The sequence below is a fragment of the Sporobolomyces salmoneus genome (assembly GCF_050403485.1).
Source record: "Sporobolomyces salmoneus JCM6883 DNA, S_salmoneus_JCM6883_v1_ctg31, whole genome shotgun sequence".
NCBI classification, from domain to species: Eukaryota; Fungi; Basidiomycota; class Microbotryomycetes; order Sporidiobolales; family Sporidiobolaceae; genus Sporobolomyces; species Sporobolomyces salmoneus.
This window is the reverse complement of record NW_027481132.1, coordinates 219,532-229,848: the sequence shown is the minus strand read 5'-3', so window position 1 is coordinate 229,848 and position 10,317 is coordinate 219,532. Positions and strand designations below refer to the sequence as shown.

General features: G+C 51.3%; 5 protein-coding genes across 5 annotated transcripts; 3 read left to right on the top strand and 2 right to left on the bottom strand.

Moving 5' to 3' along the window:
* Window positions 1-176: 176 nt before the first annotated feature.
* Window positions 177-2,258, bottom strand: SPT14 (phosphatidylinositol N-acetylglucosaminyltransferase SPT14; the record flags this gene model as incomplete). Its single annotated transcript, XM_076632928.1, has 11 exons — window positions 177-179; window positions 240-275; window positions 370-514; window positions 574-754; window positions 842-1,010; window positions 1,075-1,187; window positions 1,251-1,358; window positions 1,427-1,545; window positions 1,621-1,994; window positions 2,066-2,156; window positions 2,230-2,258. The coding sequence occupies 11 exons, from the start codon at window positions 2,256-2,258 to the stop codon at window positions 177-179; spliced, it is 1,368 nt and encodes a 455-aa protein (XP_076487185.1).
* A 140-nt stretch (window positions 2,259-2,398) lies between these two features.
* ALG5 (dolichyl-phosphate beta-glucosyltransferase) lies at window positions 2,399-3,688 on the top strand (the record flags this gene model as incomplete). Its single annotated transcript, XM_076632927.1, has 4 exons — window positions 2,399-2,467; window positions 2,533-2,961; window positions 3,026-3,220; window positions 3,299-3,688. The coding sequence occupies 4 exons, from the start codon at window positions 2,399-2,401 to the stop codon at window positions 3,686-3,688; spliced, it is 1,083 nt and encodes a 360-aa protein (XP_076487184.1).
* A 1,159-nt stretch (window positions 3,689-4,847) lies between these two features.
* JCM6883_001916 (ubiquitin family protein) lies at window positions 4,848-5,791 on the bottom strand (the record flags this gene model as incomplete). Its single annotated transcript, XM_076632926.1, has 2 exons — window positions 4,848-5,573; window positions 5,642-5,791. The coding sequence occupies 2 exons, from the start codon at window positions 5,789-5,791 to the stop codon at window positions 4,848-4,850; spliced, it is 876 nt and encodes a 291-aa protein (XP_076487183.1).
* A 276-nt stretch (window positions 5,792-6,067) lies between these two features.
* JCM6883_001915 (NAD(P)-dependent alcohol dehydrogenase) lies at window positions 6,068-7,451 on the top strand (the record flags this gene model as incomplete). Its single annotated transcript, XM_076632925.1, has 5 exons — window positions 6,068-6,208; window positions 6,269-6,432; window positions 6,488-6,938; window positions 7,006-7,161; window positions 7,308-7,451. 5 exons carry the CDS (start codon window positions 6,068-6,070, stop codon window positions 7,449-7,451), a joined length of 1,056 nt encoding a protein of 351 aa, XP_076487182.1.
* Window positions 7,452-9,129: 1,678 nt separating this feature from the next.
* Window positions 9,130-10,232, top strand: JCM6883_001914 (sugar phosphate isomerase/epimerase family protein; the record flags this gene model as incomplete). Its single annotated transcript, XM_076632924.1, has 2 exons — window positions 9,130-9,528; window positions 9,600-10,232. 2 exons carry the CDS (start codon window positions 9,130-9,132, stop codon window positions 10,230-10,232), a joined length of 1,032 nt encoding a protein of 343 aa, XP_076487181.1.
* Between the last annotated feature and the right edge of the window lie 85 nt (window positions 10,233-10,317).

Below are 10,317 nucleotides of genomic sequence, written 5' to 3'. Positions count from 1 at the left end.
CTTCTTGTTGTCACTGTGTGAGAGTGAGAGAATGAACGAGTCAGTCTCAATGTCAAAGGAGAAGGAGTGAAAGGAGAGACAGTGCTTACCGAGCGGCGTTACCAGCGAGTTCGAGGACTTCAGCCGAGAGGTACTCGAGAACGGCAGAGAGGTAGGAAGAAAATACAGAGCGCGATTCACTGTCGTCGAACAAATCTTTCGTTATCTCGCCAGCGAATCGAGAAGAAAACGGTACTCACCTCGGATTTGCACTTTTCTATCTCCTCCTCACAGATCTGTGAAAACGGCATCGAAAGACTCAGTGTCTCGGCATCTAGGCATCTCGGCACCTCTGTAGATCTAAACAGACAGTAGCAAGTGAGAGCTCACCTTACGCCATTTCTCCAGATCAAACTTCGGAGCGAGATCGATTTTCGATCTCGGGGACCACCAATCGAGCAGAGCGAGCCAGAAGTAGTCGACAATCACGATCACGCACATGATGATCCCAAAGATCCGGCCTGTCCCGTAGTACCTACATTGAGTGGTCGTTCAGCGAGAATCAGCGTTATCTAAGATCGAGAAAAAGCTCACCGTCGTAAGCGTTCGACGACAGGAACTCGATCAACTTTCATCGCTTCTGTATAGACTCGTTCGGTACGTTCCGCCACGTCTGTCCAGCTGTAGACGTCTCTAAGGGTTGTAAAGGCAAACAAAGGATCGTGTTTGCCCGCTTTGACGTGATGAATTGCTCTTGAGATCGCTTGTACTAGATCTATTTGACCGAACCCAGATATTTGTGATCAGCACTTGTCACTCGGTGTGAGCTGCAACCGCTGAGGGCCAAAGAAGAAGAACGTACCGTCGACTTCAGGTTCAGCGAATTCAATCAGACCAGGGGGTAAAACTTCTGGTACTCCACCGACCCGTGTACTGACAACAAACAATCCAGCGCAAGCGGCCTCGAGGATACCGATTCCGAAGGCTTCAGTCAGAGAGGGATTGAGGAAGATCTGAGCTTGGGAGAGGATCTATTGATATGGGAACGTTCAGTCAGAGTCGGGCTTGACGGGAGGCAAAGTCGCGAGAACTCACTGATCGAACGTTCTCGTGTTTGACGGGACCGAGTAATCGAACTCGATCTCGCAAAAGGGTTTGATACTTGTCTCGCATTTGATCGAGTTCGACGATCTTCGGTCCATCTCCCCCTATACGCATCGTTCGATTTCAGACTCTGCTCTGATAGAATCCGGACGGAAGATCGCGCTCACCAATTAAGAATTGGACGTCCGAATGAAGAGCACACACTTTTGGAAGTGCCGCGATCAAGAGATCGATACCTTTGCGGTACACGAAGCGAGTGATGCAGACGATTGTCACTGAAGCGATAGGAGAGAAGCGATCAGCTTGATGAGAGCCGCAAAGCGTCGACGAAGCGATAACTCACGGATTTCTGGAATGGGAGGAATCGGTTCTGCGGGCCTGAATTGCGAAGCAACCACGGCATTCGGTATCACGTGAACGATACTAGGATCTAAAGCTCCTCGGAGCACCGTGTTCTCTTTGCTGCGTCGATCAAAGTGACAGGAATGCGTCAGTTCGAGTTGGAAAGACGAAGATTGCGAACAAGGAAAAGAGCACCCTGTATGAGAGACACAAATGACTGCCTCGACGTCGCTGAGACAACCTTTCAACATTTTGTTGCCCCAGATCTCTGCCATATTGCCCAATCCGAACAAACTATGATCCGTGAAAACTGCTTTGATCCCCATCGTTCTCGCGTGCATGATCCCTTCCATCCCCAGAGCGCTCAAGGCGGCATGGGCGTGTACGATATCAATTTGTTCCCGGAGATAGATCGAGCGGAGGTAGGGCAGTGCTGTGAAGAAATTTGGTAAAGTCGCGTGAACGTGAGTTGGCGGAAGAGGTTGAACTGGAATGTAATAGACTTTGATGCCATTCGGGAGCCAGCGTACGCCACACCGAGGTGGATATGCATGAGTGATTACTACGACCTGGAAAGAGACAGCGTCGTGAAGAGCTGAGGTCAGGTCCAACTCGTGAAGCGAAGGGAGAACAGACTCACTCGATGATGTCGTTTCGCCAAGGACTGAGCGAGTGCGTAGATGTGACTCTCTACTCCTCCCACTTTCGGGTAGAAGTAATCCGAGATCAAGCTGACGAAAGGAGGAAGAGAAAGAGATGAGCGACAAGTGGGGAGGAGAGGAGAGAGAAGGAGAGAAGACTGACGCGATATTGAGCGTGGATCCATTTGCCATACCCACCTCGACTCCATCCACCTTGTTCAGACTAGCCAGAACGATCGAGTGAGCGAGAGAAGCACGAAGTTCGATCAAAACGTTTCTCGCTCTTCCCACTCACTCCGGCTCTGATCCAGTCTCTAGAAAGCGCAGGAGGAATGCTTGGTCTGTCTGTCGAGCAGCTAGTGCTGTTTGGCTTGATCGCGGTCGCTCATTTGGTCTCCATCGTGAGTATCCTCTCTCTCGGCTCTCCTCTTGCCCTCTCTCTCTGGCTGACGACGTCGAGCTACAGGCATTCATTCTGTTGATCCTCTTCTCTCCACTCGATCCGAATCCATCCCCATCCGAATCGACCTACGTTTCGGCTTCTTCCCCCTCGACTCCGCAGTCTCTTTCGAAACTCTCTGCCCCGCCAACTCTGCATCTTTCTGTCGTCGTACCAGCCTACAATGAATCACTACGTTTAGCCGTCATGTTGAGACCCGCGATCGAATACCTCGAAACTCGCAATCTCGACGAAAGCGAAATCAAAACTTTACCAAACGGGATCGAGGAGGGAAGCTACGAGGTCTTGATCGTTGACGATGGTAGCAAAGACGACACCGTAAAAGTCGCCCTGAAGTTGGCAAAGGAATTGGAGGAGGAGTTCGGTGCGAAGAGGGGAATCGTCAAAGTGTGCAGTTTAGTCAGAAACAGAGGGAAAGGTGGTGCAACGCGACATGTGAGTCGGGGCACAAGTCAGCGAGGTCTTCCGATCACTGAAAACTAACTTTGCTTTGACACAGGGAGTTCTTCACGCATCTGGTCACCGAATTCTCTTCGTCGATGCAGATGGAGCGACGAACTTTTCCGACCTTTCCCTCCTCGAAGCCGAACTCGACTCTCTAGAACACGCTCAACAATCTTCGTCAAGTTCTCCACCTCATGGAATCATCGTTGGATCGCGAGCTCACTTGGTTTCAACCGAAGCAGTCGTGAAAGTGAGTCTTGTCTCTTTTCCCGCTCGAAAGCTGTATTTTCCGTTCCTCATCTGACTTCTTTGTCTTTCGTTGTACCAGCGCTCACTGTTGCGAAACCTCCTCATGCGATCTTTCCACCTGTACCTTTCGCTCCTCGGATTACGCACGATCAGAGACACTCAATGCGGTTTCAAACTTCACGCTCGAGCGTCGGCAGCTCACCTCTATCCTTCTCTACATTCTCCCGGTTGGATTTTCGACTGCGAGCTTCTCCTACTGGCAGAATTGACGGGAATTCCACTGAGGGAGGTTGGAGTTAGATGGCACGAAGTTGGGGGAAGTAAATTAGATGTCGTGTGGGATTCGATCAGGATGGCAAGGGATCTGCTAGTGATTCGAGGGAATCATCTGACGGGGAGATGGAAGAGTCCAAGCAAGGTTGACGTGCGGATCGACGAAGGAACATTGGAGGGCAAGAAACAAAAATGAGCAAGATAGAGTATGCTGTTTCCTCTGTAAACCTTAGACTTTGTTAGCTGTGCGCATTTCGCTGTAAACATTGACAAATAGACACTTACTCGACAGCTGTATCGGTTCTCCGCGATCGAATGGGGAACGCATATCGGCACGTGCCTCGAAAGCTCTCCCTGTCTACGACTTTTCTTTCCGTACAAGATCGACTTGGTACCATGGATGAGGACGCACCGATATCTCTATGGAAGAGCAAGAGAGAGTGAGCCGAATGCTCCAAAGAAATCGCGAGTTGCTCGTTTTCCCCCTTCCGACCACGCTCAAACAAGTCGAAACTCGGACATGGCTCGCGGACTCCAGAAGCAACAAGCACAGTAGGTACAATCTTCCGAACGTGCTGGACCCGGCGGGAAACTGATTCTCTTTCTTGATCTCATCTCCTCTCTCCTGTCCCTCACGATGCATCAAACAGAGAAAAGAGTCGAGCTGCTCAAGCGGCCAAGGACGGTGGAAAGTCGAACCTTAAGTCCCGAGCAGCGGCCTTCAAAGTGAGCTAATCTCCTCTTTGTCCTCTCTGCTAAGTTCGTTCCCTGATTGTCTCCCGATGTATAGATCAAGTGCCCGAAATGCTTCGTTCCCATGAGCGACTACAAGAACTTCAAAGAGCACTTCGAATCGAAGCACCCCAAGGATCCTTTACCTACGGAAGAGAGTCTACCAAAGGCTTAGAGACGCAGAACCAGAGGCGATAGACGAGTCATGCGGAGGTGCTACGGTAGAGGATGTGGTATGTTGTAAGATCATGGTGTAAGGATAGCATTTTACTCTTAAAGTCGAGACGGGCAGGTCGACAGAGAGGAAGGAAAGCAAAACTCGCCGATCAGACGCCAACAGCCTTTTGTGAAGCAGGCCATATCCGGCTTGGACAAACGCAGCAGGTGAAGCATGAGTGTCTGTGCACGGAGCAGCGCGATGGATCGCGTCTGGGGGATGTTCGCTGCTCTCGGAAAGGACAGAATTTTCCGATGGTTCATCTTGACAAGAGGAAAGGAAGATCATGTAGCATGCAAAGTGAGAGACTCTAGGCAACAAATCACGACATAAAACTACTTCTCAGAGCATCACAGAACGTCTCCCCTCCGATTTCTCTCCAATCCTTCGCTCGCTGATCAACGTCTCAGTATCCTCCCATCGCTGAATAACCAACCTTCTCCCGAATCAAAGCCTTCTTTCCCGGATCGATCCATTCCTGACATCCTGCGAGCATGGCTTCCCACGCTTGTTGCGATTCTGCGTCCTTGTTCTCAACTCCCTCAAACCTCTTCTCCAACAACGACCTCACCTCTTCCCACAGGTCGGGATCCTGGATTCGATCTCGGTAAGCAGCGGAAGAGTGGACGGAAGCGTTCGTATGGGAAGGAGGAGGAAGATTGTCGAGGGAAATCGTAGGTTTCATCGTTGCTGTCGTTTGAGAAGAGGAGGATTCGGAAGCCGAGGGTTCAGAGAGAGTAAGGGAGGGTACAGCTTGAGCAGTAGCTTCTTCTGGGTCGTCGTTCGTCGTTGTTGTTGTCGCGGAGGAAGAAGAGGGAGGAGGAACGGTTTTCGTGACCATCAAGTTGATTACGGCGCCGTCTTGCACGCTGAACTCTTTCAGTAACTTCTGGTCTCCCATTGATTTCCCTTTCAAGATCCACCGTTGTCCTTCTGCTGCAGGCGCTCCTTTCGAACTGTGCGAATCTGCGAGTTGTTGTTTGAGCGAGAGAATGGTCGAGGTAGGCGAGGCGGAGATGGTGAACGTGAGAGGGGGTTTCGATGACTTGATCGTGAGTTGAATTTGCTCATCAGAAGCTCCAGATTCATCTTGGTCTTCCGATGAGGTTGAAGGAGGTTCGCACACCGGGACCTGGAAGCACGAGGGGGAGTACTCTTCAGCGTGATGTAGCTCGATCTAGGAGTGCTGAGAGAGCTCACGTTGACTAGAGTAGGTTTCCTATGACGGTCTTGGAGAGGTGGGACATAGTTTGATGAGAATCGGATCTTCTGAGTCGCGAGGAGGCCGGCGGTTGCCTTGAACGCTGCGAGTTCTTCTGCTAGTCGACTTTCAGGGATTAAGGATTCCATAGCGGTAGTGTGTCGAATCGAGAGTATAGGGCGAAGGTGAGGGCGACGACGTGGACCTCGCTCGAAGACCTTTCTCTCCCTCTTGACATTCACTCATCATCGATACACCTAGGCTATTCTCTTACTCGTGCTTCGCTCCGTGCTCTGGCTATTCACGCTGTGAAAGAACACGCTTTTCCTAACAGTTCCGTCATCGGTCCAGCCCGTCCTCCTTGAGGCCGAGTACTTCGCCTCCACTCCTTCGTTCTCTTCCCGCTGCTGTTCACCTATACAAAGATGTCGACCAGAACGATGAAAGCTTGGGTCTACCGGACAAGGGGACAAGCATCTGAAGTTCTCAACTTAGAATCTGACTATCCTCGTCCCACTCCGTCTGGCGATCAAGTTCTCATCAAAGTTCGTGCCGTAGCTATCAACGTGAGTCTCTCTGTCTTATCACGCATACAATCGAGCAGAAGCCTGACGATCGGGAAATAGCCTCTGGGTTGGAAAATGATGGGCGTACCTCCGTTCAGTTGGATGGGCAAGATCCCTTCTGTTCCCGAGTTCGACGTCAGCGGTACGATCGTCGAGGGCGGACTAACAGGGACCGACCTCAAGGAGGGAGAAGCTGTATTTGGAGTTCAGACAGCTGAAGCAGTGTGAGTTTAGGAGCCCTTTTCCGCACAAAGTGACTTTACTAACACTGGGGAGCAGTATGAAGACGGGTCAAGGTGTTCTTGCAGAATATGCGCTCGTTCCGAAACAGCACCTTCGTCGCCTGCCGAAGAACCTCGACTTTGAGAAAGCTGCAGTTGCGCCAGTCGCTGTTTTAACCGCCATCAAGATTCTCGAAACTGGCGGAATCACGAATGGGGGTGCCGCCGCGGGAAAGAGGGTGTTCATCAATGGAGGCTCCAGTGCAGTAGGAATAAACGCAGTCCTGATTGCCTCGGCTTATGGAGCTCAAGTCTCGACAACCTGTTCCTCCTCGTCTCGATCATTCGTCGAAAGTCTCGCTTCCGACATCAGAACCTTTGACTACAGAGCTTCACCTCTCCCTCAGCAACTGGCAGACTTCGTAAAGGAAGACAAGAAGCCGTTCGATGTCATTTTCGACTGCGTCGGAGTTCCAGCGTTGTACCACAATTCTCCTTCGTATCTCAGTGTACGTCCAGATAACTACTCTCGCGCGTACGAATCTTCTGACCTTCTCTCTATCGATGCGAAAACAGTCAGATGGCCAATATATCGATATCGCCGGTAGAGACCTGGACGGCAAAATCGTCAGCGTGCTGAAAGCTGCTTTCTACCTCTTCAGGAATCTGCTTCAACCGACTTGGCTTGGTGGAACTCCTCGGAACTACAAATTTGTCCCAATGAGCCCATCTGTACGTCCTCTCGTCTGATCTCCCGGTGCCTGTGCTAAACGACCACCCCCTCCCTCGTCGATAGGAGAAGTATCTGAACGAGATGGAGAGGCTGCTGTCTAGCGGCGAGTTGATTCCTATTCCCCGCGTCGTTCTTTCTTCAATAGCTGATCCTGAAGTCCTCCTCTTTAGGTACACTCGAACCGGTTGTCGACAACGTTTTCGACTTTGAAGATGCCAAGAAGGCTTACGAACGAAGTATGAGTGGACGAGCGAGAGGGCGAATTGTTATTCGTGTCGCTCAGGACTAGTTTCTTTTGGTAAGTCTCTCGTTCTCCTCTTATCGAGCCGTCGACTCACGATTCTTACACTGTTCTTTGCTTGCAGAGTAGAAAAGCCTGAGCTCTGTTATCTATTATTTCTCCCCTCAGACTTCGACACTCGGCCCCCGTACGTTCAAAGCTCGAGCCCGCTCAGGTGCTGGGAGCTGGAGAGCACGAGTCTCTCCTTCTTCTTCCTTCTACTACTCCATCGACTTCGAATGTCGCACGGCCGCGCGGACTTCGAAGACCTAATACTCAACCAAGCGAGGTTGCTCTTTGGGCAGACTACCTACCCGCACGCCAAATGCAGACAAGTCGCGAATCTGTTTGGTTCTTGCTGGGACAGTCTCAAGAATGACACGCGAGCCGCCTTGTGCCACATTGTGGAAAAGAATTTACGGGAGGCGAGGGAGCAAAAGTTGAGGTGGCAAACAGAGAACACACACAAACGGGGCGGCGCTGCGATGTGGACTTTTCGAGGTTTCGAACATTTGATCGTGAGTGAAAGTCGATATGCTTAGTGAATCTGGGACCTCGAGCTTCAACTCCAAGTTGTCCTCCTCCCGCAGCCAGATGCTTACGATTTGATCCGAGTCGTGAAGAAACACCAAGATTGGGAGTGGTCAATTCCTCGCGACGTCTTCGACACAATGCTGAAGGAGTTGGGGAACCCGTTGGAAGGCACGCGTGGCGCCTCAATAGTCAGATCCTTGCGCCGGGAACTCCAGTTGAGTCGAATTTACGAAGACTGGGACGGGGAAGATCCGAAGTGTCAGATTGAGCTGCTCGGCTTAACACGTTCGAAGACTATCGAAATTTCGGACTTCTTGGAGACACGAGAAAGGAGCATCGCAAATCCGGTAAAATGGGAGGAGCTTTGCGTTTGTTCTTTTCCCGACCTTCACTCCTTGGGAACTCTCCGTGATTACAGCACATCTGACCACTTGACCCTTCCTCTAGCCTACCTTCAAGAACTATAACGACATCTTCGAGAGATATAGGCTCAAGAGCGCAAACGTCTCGCCCCCTCACGAAACTCACTCGAGCGCAACCGATCGTCCGGCTTCCTCCGCGCCTGCGGTCGTAAGTCGTTCTTTCATCTAGAGTGTGAATGACAGGTTTTGAAGCTCACACGTCTGTCGCAATCTTGCGCTCGCAGCATTCGACGACCCCCCCTCAGTTCAAGGTTCATCCTCGTGTGGCACCGGTCACAGTGCTGAACGACCTTCCAACTGCTCGTAAACGAAGGCCTCCTTCGACCTCTAGCCCAGATGGACACCCGGATCATAAGAGGCAAACGCACGGACCGGGCTCGGACGACCTTGAGGAATGGGTTCAATGGCCGGACGAGGAGTGACTTGTTGGTTCTTACGGTCAGCCCGTTACCTGCGTAGCTTATGCAACTTTTGGTCTACAATCTTTCACTTTTCAGCTTTGTTCAGAAGATTCAACTTGAACGAGCGACTCGTTTCGTCCTCTCTCGCGTGACTTGAGCGTCGATGCAAATGGGAGAGAGCTCGACGCAGTCTCGAGGCTCCCCACTTTCGTCGAACTCGTTCCGAGGGACCGAAGATAGTGACGTTCGCGCGAGATTCCGCGTCGAAGTGCAGTCAAACTACAGTACTTGCTCTCTCGCTTTCTCTGTTCTCCCCTCTCTGTACGACAAATGCCTTCGACGTCAAAAGTCACGAGTAAATCCCTCGAGCAAATCCCTCGATGCTTCGCGAGCTGCTCAATCGGCGAATCAACCGACTCTCTCCCCGCTCGTCTTCACGCTCTCTCCTCAGCCGGATTCACCCAAATCGAGCTCTCGTTTCCGGATCTTCAATCTTTCGCAACCCAGCACCTCGGGAAGGAAGTGAAAGAACACGATTACGACTCTCTCTGCGAAGCGGGAGAGGAAGTGAAACGAATCTGCGAAAGGGAAAACTTGGAGATTTTCATCCTCCAACCATTCGGAAACTTTGAGGGATGGGCAGAAGGATCGAAGGAAAGGGAAGACGCGTTTGCGAGGGCGAAGGGGTGGATCAGAATCATGAAAAGCGTCGGGACCGGAATGCTACAAGTGAGCCCTCTCTTTCTCGCTTCATCTTGACCTCTTCGAATTTCTACTAAAGACTACGACGCGGTTGCAAGGTTGGATCCAGCGACTCGGAAGGGATCAACACCGAACGAGAATACGTCGTCCGAGATCTGTCACTCCTTTGCGAAATGCTCGAGAGAGAAGGGTTCAAGCTCGCGTACGAGAACTGGTGTTGGGGACATGCCTCGACATGGTTCGACGTCTACAACGTCGTCAAGGACGTTAGAGAAGGAGGGAAGCTCAATTGCGGTCTCTGTCTCGACTCTTTCCAAACCGCCGGGAGCGAATGGGCGGATCCGACCACGGCGAATGGACTCAACGACGACGAAGACAGGGATGCGAAACTTGACCAGTCGATGGAGGAATTAGCGATGACCGTCCCACCAGAGATGATCTACTTCTTCCAAGTTTCCGACGCCTATCGACTTGACGAACCTCTGGAGGATAAGGTTGTCGACGGGCTTCGACCTCGAGGAAGATGGTCTCACGATTATCGACCGTTACCGTACGATGGAGGTTACCTACCTGTTGCGAAAGTAACGAAAGCGATCCTCAAGACGGGCTTCAGAGGGACTTTCTCGGTCGAGGTATTTGACGGGAAGAAGAGGGGAGTCTCTCATGACGAGTACGCGAAACAGGCAAAGGAGAGTATAGAGCGATTGTTCGAGGAATGTGTAGATCAGTAATAGACAGATAGATAATTCCAGTTGAAGAGAGATTAACACAACAAACGAGTTCAATCGAGAAAGACGAAATAGAGCACCGGAACCA